General features: G+C 40.0%; 1 protein-coding gene and 1 long non-coding RNA gene across 2 annotated transcripts; both read right to left on the bottom strand.

The window, feature by feature from the left end:
* Positions 1-37: 37 nt before the first annotated feature.
* Positions 38-8,468, bottom strand: LOC5508328 (transmembrane protein 41B). The gene is made up of 7 exons (XM_001628873.3): positions 8,280-8,468; positions 7,024-7,153; positions 5,291-5,419; positions 4,516-4,609; positions 3,720-3,824; positions 1,000-1,138; positions 38-614 (listed from the first exon to the last, which is right to left on the bottom strand). The coding sequence occupies exons 1-7, from the start codon at positions 8,389-8,391 to the stop codon at positions 445-447; spliced, it is 879 nt and encodes a 292-aa protein (XP_001628923.2). The 5' UTR covers positions 8,392-8,468; the 3' UTR covers positions 38-444.
* A 2,587-nt stretch (positions 8,469-11,055) lies between these two features.
* Positions 11,056-13,868, bottom strand: LOC125567992. The gene is made up of 2 exons (XR_007311974.1): positions 12,994-13,868; positions 11,056-12,304 (listed from the first exon to the last, which is right to left on the bottom strand). It is a non-coding gene; the product is annotated as an uncharacterized LOC125567992 (long non-coding RNA).
* Between the last annotated feature and the right edge of the window lie 1,201 nt (positions 13,869-15,069).

Raw genomic sequence — 15,069 nt, 5'->3', positions numbered from 1 at the left:
AGTTCAACAACAAATATAGAATTCACATATCTGATAGTCAATTTTAAAATATTTAATTTTGTTTGACTGGAAGAATAGACTCGTGTTGTATTCATACTACAACCGAACAATTTGTCATTAAGTTATTGTACTACTATGTATCATTTAAAAAAGAGTCAAGCTCAAATGTTTGTGGTAACGACTGGCCTCGTGGTGGCCTCGCTTACTTGGTTCTGGAGTGTACCACATAGCACTAAAATAAATACTTTCAATTTCCTGCATTTGGTAAAAGAAAGCCTAAAATAAGTATTTTTTAATGAATGATGCAAAGTACAGTGGACATTTGTGTAAGCACAGCATTCGAATAAATAATTCACATTTTTTTTACATTTAGCCAAGAAAGAACATCATATTTCTGCATAGAGAACATATCGTAAAGGAAACGCGCTAAAAAGGATAATTAAACTATTCGAGTTTGTTTTTCAGTTGTCGTTTGAATATAACAGGAAGCAAAGAGATGATAGCACAGACAATGACGATCATGATGGACTTTCCTGAAATCAGATCACCAGTGGTGGAGAGCACGTACAGCTCCACCCCAGCACTGATGAACCCAAACGAGGGGGGAGCTACACCTATATAAAACAATACAAATGGAACTTATTATCACGTCTAGTAGTGATAGAGGACGTACTAACAGGTGTACAGCAAAACAAGAGGAGGGGACAGACACCTAAGGGGAGCAGACACAACAAAAGGGGGGCGTTTACTTGGGGGAGATGCATCCCTCCTAACGTTAAGTCATCAAAGTCAGTACCGAAGTCTATTAAGAACAACACGCTTAGGCGAGGAGCTTATTCGAGATGAGCACTTCATTCATATTTTTCCTCTTAGACAAGGTACTTATTCGAGGGAGTCGCTTGTTTGAGCAATTACAGTAAAAGTTTGAATGAAGAAGAGATGCAGATTCCAACTACTTTCCCATTACTTGATAATATACACAGCGTACTAATTGCTCACCTATGAATGTCCCAATAAAGAAAGGCATAAGTGGCACACCGATGACAGGAGATGTGATGTTGATGAACCAGTTGGGTAAGAATGGTGTTATGCGCAAGAAGATGATATAGCTGAGGAGGTCATCCTGGTGGTGAGACACCTTCAAAAAGAAAATAATTCTCAAAAATACTCTTGAATGAACATCCATATAAATGAAAAAAAAAAAAAAACGGAGCACGCAAACACCCCGAAAAACCGCATCGAATTTCCCCATACAAATTATGAAAATCACGAGAAATAGACATACTTTGAAAAAATCAAATTTATACCACTATTAATGATAGGAAATATATATTTCTACGCGATCTGGATAAAAATGAACGTTATCTGATATAGCTTATCTGTTTTGGGCAAAACCCACAGGTTTCTATCTTTACGGGTCTTTAGAAGGAGAATCAAGCACATCATGTAATTATTATCAATTGTTTGAGTTTGTTTGATTTTAATGGCGTCGATCTCAAGTTTATTGTTATCTTTTTTACGCAACCATGCTTTCAATTATAATTATTAAGTGTGATGTTAAATTCAGGACCACAATGACATCTGGCGGAGTCTAAAGGGGCTTATCCTGTTAAAACATTGGTAAAAAATATATAAATTTTGTCACCATCACGATGCTTGTAGACATTCAACCCTTTTAGACATTTCTGAAAGTTCTTATGCGGAAAGTTCTCTCTTTTAGCAAGACCCTACACTGAAAAACACCTGCACGGGTGCCTAAGCCGACAGCGCAGTTAATGTTGATACCACTAAAGTGACCGAAAAAAGAACTTATAAGCAGATAGCACAACCTCGCAATCGGCAGTGCCCATTGACAATGACGTCGTAAATGTTACATCTGTCGTTTCAGCGCTCAATTCTTAGTTCATTTCTTCTTTAAGTTCTGAAGTTTTCCTTCAGCATTGTTAGACTCTATGATGAGAGTGGTGCAGAAGCCTGTTTTGGTCGAGGTCATTTGGTCCATGGATGGACACCAAAACACCATCTACCTGGCTACAGTATCCATTGGATGGAGGTGCTCATTTAATACCCTGGCCCAAGGAAGCCGACGCATTATTTCAAGAAGATTGAAACTCCTGTCGTAACTGTATTGTGGTGCTTTGATCGGTAACACCGATGGCTTCTCGACAGAGGTCATGACAGGAAAAAAAAAATCAGGTAAAATCGCAGCATCTGTTGCGTTCTTTTTTTAAACATTGTCTCCTCATCCTACATCCGCGCACTCGCAGCTGTTAACAGGACAGAGCTAAGAGAGCCACAAAATCTATCCCCAATTTCAGCAGCAGCCATGTTCCACAGTTCCAAGTTCCAGTATTCTATCAAGTCAACCAATGGAAAGGCGATAGAAAGGCGGTCTGAAGTCTGAGCTTAGATTGTGGTCAACGACTGGGTGAACCCTTAACAGATCTTGAGAGACCTCCAGGACTGCAGCACATTTATTGCTCCTGCCGCATGGACAATCTAGCGTGTTCGCCCTACGGCCAATGCAAAGGGTCATCGTGTAATAATTCCCTCTCAATCGAAGTCACGGATTCCATGGATTTAATCTGCACCCCAAGTAAGAACCTAGAGTTTAAGAACCTGTAAGGGGGTCTTAATTTTAAAGAAATCATAAAACATCCAACATTAAAAATCTATTTTCATAAAAAACGAAACCATGAGAATGATTATATCATAAGTAATGTGTCCATATACTTGTTTTATACTGAATCAGTGACATCATTATTAACAGCCGCTAAGCACTATTTGTATGAGAACCTGTTTCCATCACGTATAGTCATTTATGATAACGAAATGTCTGCAAGATCAAAGTGGTGGTGAAAAGGATAGCTAAAAAATCTGTGCATTTTACCCAAAATAACTGAACTATTTCAAATAACTTGAATGTTTAATCCTTATCGTGTATATATATATATTTCTAGTAATTTTTATTGGTATAAATTCCTTTTTCTAAAGTATGTATTTTTTCGTGATTTTCATGATGTGGGCACCCTCCGATTTTATACAAGCCTTGTGAAAATCTGATCCCGTTTTTCGGGGTGTTTGCCTACTCCGACTTTTTAAGATGTTTAGTATGTTAAAGAGGACTACTTTCTATGCAAGAAACCGTTAAAAAAAACATTATATAGTCTGATGTTGGCCCCTTTTTTGACGTAGATTGACTGGACTAGTATTGATAAAAATAAACACATTCCTAACATAGCCTGCAATGCAGGTCTTTACCCGTTTATAGCCGCCATCTTGGATTTTGAGCAAAATGAAAAACGTTCTACGAATCGTTCGAGCCGGTTTTTCGCTATAAAAACACCGGCTAAACGCCTGTTTTTCAGGCTATTCCTAACACAATAACTTGCTTAAATTAATAAAAGAAACATTGTGAGAAAAAAATACTTACAGCACTAGAAAAACCGTCACAGTGGGAATATATATGGAATGTTTGTTACAAACAATCAAATGTTAGATGTTTTAACAGCAGTCAATAGTTAAAATTAATAATTATATCTTAATTCTCGCTTTTTATTCACCATAACACAATAGCATTCCACGCATATCTTTTTGAGTCCATGGTCCCACTGGACTCACTGGTTCATGGTCTTACAGAGACTATGACATTCGCAGCAGTGATCCGGCATGCAAGAAACTGAGCAAACTTCAATGAAAGAACTATTTTTTTCACAAACCTGTGTACACCACTTCTCCACCCTTTCAGGGAAATAATGTTTGACTAATCCTCCAGCAACCAGATAGGACAATAAATAGCAAAACGATGCCCCAACACTTGAACACTAAGAATTAATAAAAGGATCATGAGCTAAATGATGGTAGTATAGTATGGTTAAAGCAGGGGGGTGTGGGGGCTGGGGACCCATCAGTTTGTTTTGCTTAGTGCAAATTAGGTCTTTTCCAATCCAGAGTTTAACATCTTTTCATGTATTTTGAAAAGTCTCAAGCCACTTTTGTATATACATTATAACGTTGTGTACAGACATAATAACGCTAGTATTTAGAGGGATGTGTTCAGAGTGTTTGACAGCGTGAATCATTGTTACAATACAAATCCATTGCTTTTGACTGTAAAAAAGTGCCAAACTACAGAATTAGAGAGGAAAATATCACCTCTTTCAATCTACTTCGAACAATCTAAGCTTCAGTAGACCACTTTCTATAGTGTGTCATCTAATGGTGTATCAATAACATTTACATAAGGTTTTAATTAAAATTGTTATGATAATGTAATAAGTTATACTTTATACGAATCGCTTCCTTCACACTCCAAATCTAAACTACCCTGGGTACCAGAGGCTTGAGCTTCACTCCGACAACACAAGGCAGCAACAACGAATAAAGCTCGAGACTCTGATACCCAGGGTAAATTAAAGATGTAGCAGGCCTCAAAATATGAGGGGGGCGGGAGGGAGGTAACAATACAAAAACATTAATTTGGGGCACAGTCATGCCTCACATAATGAAACTTACCAAACACACTACAAATAAAGCCAAAGGAAATGGAAACAAAAATCCTGACAGAATGCTCCCAAATATGGATCCTGGGATAGCAAATGTTTGTAAACTAAAAAATTAGTCAAGGAGAGTGAAATAACTCTAATCTAATCATATGAATATATAATTATATAAAATATAACATATATATAATAATGTATAATTTAATAAATAAATTGTAGCATTGAAAAGCACTATTTTATATTACATATTTGGATATTGTTAAAGATGTTAAAGCCATGAACCAACATTTAGTGATAGAGAAATCTCAATTATGTCACAGGACTTTATGAGCACTTTTAAAGAAAATTTATAACAAATTGTGGATAACATGGAAAAAGTCAAGTTTGACTATGCTTTCTGTAGCTTAGGTGGTGAATGGGATTAATAAAGATAATATCAAAGCAGCAATTGCACCAGTTTACTTATGTCAGGCTGACGGAAACCTCAATCCATAAAATAATCTATTAAAATTTGCACTATCTAAAAGGCCCTTCGCTTTGATTTATCAGTCACATGCTTTTAGAAACTTTAAAAAAAAAACACTGCTTTTACAATTTTGATTTTTTTTTAGTGTTTTCCATTAAAATCATTGGAAATTGTTCTGTAATTGGCCAGAAGTAGTGATGATACTGCCACTTTAAATACTCATAACACTAATAACACACATAATGAAAGTACAGTGATACACTGAATCACTCATAAAAAATTAACCATGGAATAAATATTATTTAGTATATTGAAAGGATACAAGATGAAGACAACAATGAATCCTAATAAGACTTGTGTGAAATATTCATCAGTGTAGTTTGACAAGGCTCTCCCCAGACCTTTAGCATCATCCATATTTCTTGGGAGCTTGATTTTAGCTCTGTCATTTCTGAAAAATGCATCACAATATGAATAACATACAGATATATTAGGCTAAGTTCAAACAAATTTAGCCCTTAGTATTTAGATATATAGCGCTTACACAGTATATGAGAGCCCCCATACATTGACACACTAACACACTGGGACACCTGTGGTGAGAGGCCACATACATTGAAACGCTAACACACTGGGCCACCTGTAGTGAGAGGCCACATATGCTGTCATGCTAACACACTGGGCCACCTGTGGTGAGAGGTCCCATACGCTGACACACTAACACACTGGGCCACCTGTGGTGAGAGGTCCCATACGCTGACACGCTAACACACTGGGCCACCTGTAGTGAGAGGCCACATACGCTGACATGCTAACACACTGGGCCACCTGTAGTGAGAGGTCCCATACGCTGACACACTAACACACTGGGCCACCTGTGGTGGGAGACGCCATACGCTGTGACACACTAACATACTGGGCCACCTGTGGTGAGGGGCCCCATACGCTGACACGCCAACACATTTGGCCACCTGTGGTGAGAGGCCCCATACGCTGACACACTAACACACCTGTGGTGAGAGGCCGCATACGCTGACACCCTAACACACTGGGCCACCTGTGGTGAGAGTCCCCATACACTGACATGCCAACACACTGGGCCACCTGTGGTGAGAGGTCCCATACGCTGACACACTAACACACTGAGCCACCTGTAGTGAGATGCCAAATACGCTGACATGCTAACACACTGGGCCACCTGTGGTGAGAGGCCCCATACGCTGACACACTAACACACTGAGCCACCTGTGGTGAGAGGCCCCATACGCTGACACACTAACACACTGAGCCACCTGTAGTGAGATGCCAAATACGTTGACATGCTAACACACTGGGCCACCTGTGGTGAGAGGTCCCATACGCTGACACACTAACACACTGAGCCACCTGTAGTGAGATGCCAAATACGCTGACATGCTAACACACTGGGCCACCTGTGGTGAGAGGCCCCATACGCTGACACCCTAACACACTGGGCCACCCGTGGTGAGAGGCCCTATACGCTGACACGATAACACACTGGGCCACCTGTGGTGAGATGCCCCATATGCTGACACACTAACACACTGGGCCACCTGTGGTGAGAGGCCCCCTACGCTGACACGCTAACACACTGGGCCAGCTGTGGTGAGAGGCCACACGTTGAAACGCTAACACACTGGGCCACCTGTGGCGAGAGGCCACAAACATTGACAAACTAACACACTGGGCCACCTGTGGTGAGTGGCCACAAACATTGACACACTAACACACTGGGCCACCTGTGGTGAGAGGCCACATACATTTACACACTAACACACTGGGCCACCTGTGGTGGGAGACCCCATACATTGACATGCTAACACATTGGACCACCTGAGGTGAGAGGCCACATATGTTGACCCACTAACACACTGGGCCACCACTGGGCCAGCTGTGGTGAGAGGCCACATATGTTGACCCACTAACACACTGGGCCACCTGAGGTGAAAGGCTACATACATTGATATGTTTCTACATGTAGTCTCATTGTTAGACATTTCATTGTTGTTGTTTTTTTCATTTTACAGTACTTACGGATCTAGTTGTGGAAAACTCCAGTACACAAATAGCATTGCTACAACAGATGATGCAAATATCAAGCCAAGAATTATGATGGGGCCGGTGTTAATGTTTTTCTCATTCTCCTCTTCACCTTGTCTTAGACCTAGAAGAATATTTGTTATCAGAGGTCAATATTCTATCCCAAGCTAAAGCAAGCTAAATTATAAAAAAAAGAGGTGGCCTTTTAGTTTTCACTAGGATGGAGGATATTGTGTAAATAATCAGCCTAAAAAAGGTAAATCTTATAGGCAAGTTTGCTTGTTTTCCATACACCCTCTGTTGAGGAGTGGTAATTAGAGACCAGCGGCGTGTCCAGGATTTTTTAAAGAACCTATACCTCATGTTTCTCAGACTTAAAAGTCAAGGTTTTGGCTAGTCTCTCTTTCAGCACAAATTCAAACAGACAACGTGAAAACCCAGAGAGGCGAATTGGTAAGTACTAAAACAAAGATGAATGGAAATGTTTGCTAGCATTTTACTTGATTTGTTTGCAAACTAACAACTAGAATTGGATTAAACCGTAGAAGATTGATTGACATCAATGATGAATGTAAGGTGCATGGCACACTCAATCCACATGGAAGACTTTTCTGACAAATCTAGCTGATGAATACTTTACAGCTATTTTAGAAAGTGGTCACATTCTTTGAGTGAAAGATAAAGGCTGATTTCAGGTGGCTTGTTGTCGATCAAGTGACACAGAAGTCCCTCCAATAACTATAAATGCTTTAACTTATGAGTAAAAAATGGCCCAAGCTCCTGGAAACTAGCCTTCTACCATCTTGAAAACCCAGAAACCAATAGGAGACAAATCTCCTGCTTTTCACAGACTGTCACTACAAATGTGCTTGGAACCATAAGTATAGTACAGTGGACTGAGGCAAGTGCCAGGTAATTATGAATGATAACATCTGCCAGAAGATGATTTATTTTTCCATTCTTTGAGTGAAAGATAAAGGATGATTTCAGATGGCTTGTTGTCTTTAATGTCATGCAATTGTACTGTTTCCATTCGACTGTTATTTTATCCCGACGTTTTTTTTAGTTTTGTTCAGTTGGGTTAATGCACTAGTCTATTTAAACCCCTGCATCCTCAGGGCCAGGAAATAGCGGAGCATTTGACAAGGAGTTTATTTTTAAGTTTATTTTTGCAGCAAACCAAAAAACAAAACAATGTCGATGGAATCTACTTTTCTTAATATTAATATTTGAATTGAGATTGTACTTACCGACTTTCGCCGTCATCATCGATGGTTTGACATTGTTTTTATAATTCTGTGTTAATGGTCGCCTAGACGTCGCCTGTATAGGACTAAAGTACTTGTTTTTTCGTGAATTCATTAGTATATTTTCTTTGTTCTTTATCGCTTTTCCCCTGCACTAAAAATATCGCATGATTTACCGGTCATTTGTAGCCAGGCCTTGAATACCCACAGGAAGCCCAAGCTCTCCAATTTGCGGTTGTCTTTACCATTTTGCATATTCTCCCGAAAATCGAAGAAAGAAGGAGGAAAGGAAGGAACGGCAATGACAATGTCTAAGGAACGCCAGCAAGAGATTAGCTGCAAGCTGGACAGAAAGTGATAGATGACGTAAAAGAAGCAAAAAAAGCTTTTAGATCTTCTCCTTGCAAGAAAAGCGCAGCACGAGAAAAGAAAGAGAGCGAGGAAGACAGGAGAATCAGATATGAGCGAGGATTTTGATGATGGAGAATGAGCGCTTATAGCATTTTGTTTATATTTTAGATATGGAACATAAGCACTTTATAAATATTATATAGCGGAGACCATAAAAAATGATGTATTAAGGGTGTATACAGGTTTGCATTGCCTAGATAAAACGTGGCTTAATCAGGGACGTTTATTGTCGAATTTGGCTACAAACCAGAGTGATCTTGCTTTTGCTTTATAGTTTTGTCTACAAAGTAGACAAAAGTAGCACGTAGCACGTCTATTAAGTAGCACGTCTATTAAGAGCCGAAAGTGGACCTTTCGGACCCCCGTTGTGGGGGGAGGGGGGGTGCGTTCGCACCCCCTGCACCCCCCCCCCCCCCCCTGGGTACGGGCCTGTTAATACATATCCTTGGATTGTGCATGCCAAATAACTGCCCCCAAACCGAGACAAGTTAAACCAAGAAGTCTGATTTGACACTTCGTCAAATTATATAGTAGAGACAATTAGGCAATGTAGATTGTGCTTGGCAACTTTTGAGCAACTTTTGGAGTTTTGAGCAACTTTTCGAAGGACCAGCAACCTAGGGCAACTTTTGCCTTTCTTTGCAACTTTTGAGCAACAAATTGGTATAAAATCTATCCAAACCATCAAAAAGTTCGTTATTTCATCTAAAATGGTCCTGGACAGTCCTCACTCGTTTTACGTGTGTCCACGAAATCTGGACAGCATCAAGGTTGCAAGGGACGCTGAGGCAACTCTCATTAAACCCACAAGCGCATCGATCTCTAGGAAACCTAAAATATGCGAGAATGAAGGGAAAAACATGCAACGAAAGAGCGGTCAATCGACCGACGTCTTCAAATGCAACATGCGCTACGGATTGTGTGATGGAGTTTCCAAAACAGCATTGCGTATAGCGAGACTTGATACATTGTATCTGATGTATATGCTTCATTTAATAACATGATGCCTATCCAAGTGAACTTTGACTAGTTAGAAAATTTACTAGAAAATGACCTATGTATTTATATTTTAATGAATTTAAACGTATATTTTAATGATTGGAAAAATATTTAACGATAAATTGTTGAAATGAAAACAAGCAAACAAACATGTTTTGAGCATTTATCTAAATCAAGCGACTCTAGAGAGCGAGCAACTTTTTTAATTTCTGGTGGCAACTTTTGGATATATTAGCAATTTTAGAGCAACTTTTGGCCATATTTTCAAGCAACTTTTCCCAAATTTACTAGCACAATCTACACATGTCTAGAGCCAACACCCAAAGAAATCAGTGACCCCCCTTTCAAAATCCAAACACCCAAACACTTTCGACGCCCCCCCCTTTAGACCTCGGAAATTTTTCGAGGCCTCCCCCAGATCCTCACGCCCCCCCCCCCCCCCCCCCCCCCCCTCGGGATGATAACTGAACTTTCCCTTATTATCTGGTCGTTTTAAAGCGTATTGGATTTTTAAACTTCATAGATAAAGAGGGGTTTAATACGTCTTTTTAAGTACTATACCCCTCTAAATAGGGTTTTACCAGCCAGAGTACAGAACAATATCAAATCATAAGATGATTTAGCTCATCTGCGCGAGCAGTCTATAACAACTTCCATTGTTCTCTTTTTTAATAAGAATGTCTTAATCCACCTCTACCTACGACTTTTTTCCCTAACTTATAGTTCTTTTGATAAACAAATCAAACCGACGAATGATAAAAATAGAAATTGTTCATTTGAGTGTGGACACCTACCACCCCATTAGTGTCCCGACAATGCACATACATATTACTCTCACATCGCTATCTTCAGGAACGTCACCTACTTAGCGAATACCAGTCAGGATTTAGACCACAAGATTCATGTGAGACTCTAATCGATCTTTTAAAAAATTATCTTCTCTCCAAAATGTACAGTGGGTTGATATCAGGACTCCTCGGGCTTGTAGACTACCGCAAGGCGTTGATTTTGTGATCCTGCTGAAGAAGCTTAAATGCTTAAACTCTCCCCGCACTTAATCGATTGAATTAGATTATACGTGACAGGACGCCAGCAGTGGGTAGAAGGAAGTCTCAGGCGCGTTCTTAGGATTGGCCGAGGGGGGGGGGGGGGGGGGGAATGCGCATTCATATGGAAAAAAGCATAGTATTTGAAGTTCCTTAATAAGAAATGACCCACTTTTTGAACGCCAGATGTGATCGGCAGTGACTTAGAGAGACTCAGGCGCGTCCACCCCCCCCCCCCCCCCCCCCCACCCCCTATGTACGCGCCTGAGTCTCTCTAAGTCACTGCCGATCACATCTGGCGTTCCTCGGAGATCAATTCTCGGTCCATTGTTATTTATTTTATTCATCAATGACCTTCCATTGCTAATGCACCAGCACCATTGTTTACACTCTGACAACACGACTCTCCTTGCATCGAGCAAAATCATTAACGAAGTTTAAGTGGCGTTGCCCGTCCACGGATTTACATAAGCTTCAGGGAGGATCTTGGGGTGGGCCGAGCGGGCGCCTGCCCTCTTTTTTGATATTTGTTAAACCAAATCGATGATAATATTCAGCGCCCCCGAGCACAGAGTGATCCCAGTTAAGAACAAGACACTTCAAATTAAGATAAAGATAAAAAATCTATTGAAGCAGTATCCTCCTCAAAACTGCTTGGCCTCCACTTGAAGGCTTGAACAGCAAAAAATCATGGGAGACATGTGGACCTCGCTTCAAAATAGACAAAGCGGGTAGGACTACTAAGTGCTGTAACTCTGTCACCGATGGACAGGGAGACATTCTATAACACAATGATACAGCCAATCATGGATTTTGGAGCTACAGTCTGGGGAGGCACAACGAAGCAGCACTCTGATGCATTGTTGCGATTGAACACCCATCAAAGGGACTTTTCAATGAACTTTTCAGAGTGTCATACAAGGGTTAAGCGTATAAAACGCATTATGGTATCCAGGACATTAAACGGCCTTACACCCTCTAAATGAAAAACAAACTTGTAAAACTCTCAGAGATCCATGGAAGAAAAGCACACGCAGACCTGCAACTCCTTCGCTGTTATTATACGTATTGCGAAAAACGGTTCTTCTTAAGTGCTGCAAAAATCTCTCTTCCCCATGGAAGTTGAACAAATCAAACCCATGACAACCACATTAGCACAACTTAGCGCTACCCTCGATAAAAAAAAACTTAACCTACCTATATACCTTATCTATATATGAATTATGAAGATGCTTGCATGTTGCATCATATTTAGTAAGGGGATTGAAGGGGATGCTTGCATGTATCTTTCTCAGTAAGGGGATTGATGGGGATCCTTGCATGTTGCATCTTTCTCGGTTAGGGGATTGATGGGGATGCTTGCATGTTGTATCTTTCTCCAGGGAGGTGATTGATGGGGATGCTTGCATTGTTGCATCTTTCTCAGTATGGAGATTGATGGGGATGCTTGCATGTTGTATCTTTCCTCAGTAAAGGGATTGATGGAGATGCTTGCATGTTGCATTTTTCTCCAGGGAGGGGATTGAATGGGATATTTGCATGTTGCGGTAGACGTTCTCTTCAAGATAAGACCTTGAGCGAAAAATTGCAATCAAACGTTCATGGATTGGATATTTTGTCATAAAGGATTCAGGGGGCGGGGAAAAAATTGACCCTAAAAACGAATTGTATAGTTTAAACCCAGTATATCAAACGGACTTATTCGCGGTCAAGTGCGTTTGTGATTCCGACACCCAATCATGTGGATTTATTCTAAATTAAAACTAAATAATGTATAGACGAAATGCGAACTTCCTCGATTTTATACAGAAGACCACGAAATGAACTGGAGGACACTAAAGAGAAACTTTAATTTATTCTAACTTATATGTATGGCACTTAAACACTTCTTACGGGATTTTCGCCAGTGAGGCTGTGAATGCGACATATTTTATGTTGTTAAATGTAGAAAACAGCCTGGTTCAGTTGAAAAACCCGTAGGAATCAAGATGTACGCTACTTTTGCCAACATGCAACCAGAGCTGCAAGGTAATGGGATCACGTTTGAATATTTATATGTTATTTCGAAGTGCTAGCCAAAAAGGATCAAATAGTTACAGAATACATTTCTCATAAAAATTATTGTTGAGCCAAGAATTATCTGCGGATTGTCATACAAGAATATCGTGGCTTTTATTCATTTATTTCTTAAATTAGCGAGCGGTTCTTGTTGGCAATTTGAGGGGATACAAGGTTTTCAATTTCAATTGATTCATTTTTACCTGGAACACATTTTGGCTATTATTGAAGCTAAACATCTCTCGGCGCATCAGAGTCCCTTCACCTCGAAGCAATAAACTCAAACAAAATAACGCGTAACAGTAGAACCCAAATAGCTTCCTTGCAATTTCTTTTTCCACGAATTCACTTTATACCATGATGCTCTTCGAATAAAACGGCACCATCGAGGGAGGAGAAATAACTTGATCCGTATAAACTTCTCATAACTATTTGAATCCAAATTGTTTGGGTTCGGCTCAGATGTATATTATACAGAACATAATACCATATTGGGCGTATTATTTTTATAATTCTGAAATTAGTATGCATTAAGGCATGGAGCAGGTGAACTAAAATTTTATAATTAAAGCGACAATTGCTAAGACTCCTATTAGCGCAAAAGAAACTCAATAATTTACGCGAAATTTCGGTCAGACTGATATAAACAAGCAAAACATACGAATTGCGTAAAAATGAATATATCTTTTGCTCAAACTGGGGTAAAAAGGGCAAAAGTTTTATCGACTGCGAATTTCGAGAGGCCTGTCTCTAGGATCATCTAAGGGCACGCTTTTTTACTCGTGATTCCGGAATGAGAATGATTAGAATAGAAAAAGCGCGCGTCCGTTTATTCCGGGTTTCCATTCCAGAATGGAATGGAGGCCATTCACCCATTCTCTATTAACAATTCCCATTCCAGAATGATAGGTAAAAAACGCACCCTAAGTCTGGTCGGCATAAGGAAGCAGACACAGAAAAACAGTCACGTAGAGAAAAAAGCAGAAAGGCAGATAGGCACGCGCAGAAAACGGACTGATGAACCCTGGGATAGGCAGACACAGGAGGTAAATATGAGGGCCCAACGACCGACACAGACTGACTGTAGGATAGACTGACTGTAAGATAAACTGACTGATAGACTGACTGTAAGATAGACTGACTGATAGACTGACTGTAGGGTAGACTGACTGTAAGATAAACTGACTGATAGACTGACTGTAAGATAAACTGACTGATAGACTGACTGTAGGGTAGACTGACTGTAAGATAAACTGACTGATAGACTGACTGTAGGGTAGACTGACTGTAAGGATAGACTGACTGTAAGATAGACTGACTGTAAGATAGACTGACTGTAAGGATAGACTGACTATAAGGATAGACTGACTGTAAGATAGACTGACTGTAAGGATAGACTGACTGATAGACTGACTTTGGGATAGACTGACTGTATGACATATGACTGTAAGATAGACTGACTGTAGGGTAGACTGACTGTAAGGATAGACTGACTGTAAGATAGACTGACTGTAAGATAGACTGACTGTAAGGATAGACTGACTGTAAGGATAGACTGACTGTAAGATAGACTGACTGTAAGGATAGACTGACTGATAGACTGACTTTGGGATAGACTGACTGTATGACCTATGACTGTAAGATAGACTGACTGTAGGGTGGACTGACTGTAGGATATAATGACTGTAGGATAGACTGACTGTAGGATAGACTTACTGTAAGGATAGACTGACTGATAGACTGACTGTAGGGTAGACTGACTGGTTGGATGAAATGACTGTAAGAAAAGGAAGGATAGACTGTAGCACCGAACTTGATAGGGACAGGAGTACATCCATGCCATGTGTTGATTTGTATTCCCTCCATCAGGATAGAGTACGCTTTTGTGCTGGTAAACCAAGTTTTCGTTTTTACTGTTTCAGATCAAAACAACCGGATGCGAGGGCACGAAACCTACATACCCAATTCGGAAACAGGTAACCTTAAGGGTACCGCGGTCATAGCTAATGTAAACAACTTTACTTTAGAATTAAAATTCTAATTAAAAGCTGTTGGATTACCTTGATTACCTACAATACGTTCATTAACTGACTTAAAATATACTGATAACTTATTGTTTACTTAACTACCTAACGCACGTACTGTGTTTAAGGCGTATTACGAGGACAGCTCATTTACTCAACTAAATGTTTTTTTTGGAAAAAATAAAATAAAAACAGTGTTCTAGCTGTTCTTCACTTGTGCAGTCCTTATTCGATAGCGCATTCTACGCCTTTGCA

The sequence above is a fragment of the Nematostella vectensis genome, chromosome 6, assembly GCF_932526225.1.
Source record: "Nematostella vectensis chromosome 6, jaNemVect1.1, whole genome shotgun sequence".
Classification (NCBI taxonomy): domain Eukaryota; kingdom Metazoa; phylum Cnidaria; class Anthozoa; order Actiniaria; family Edwardsiidae; genus Nematostella; species Nematostella vectensis.
This window is presented reverse-complemented; position numbering and strand designations above follow the sequence as displayed.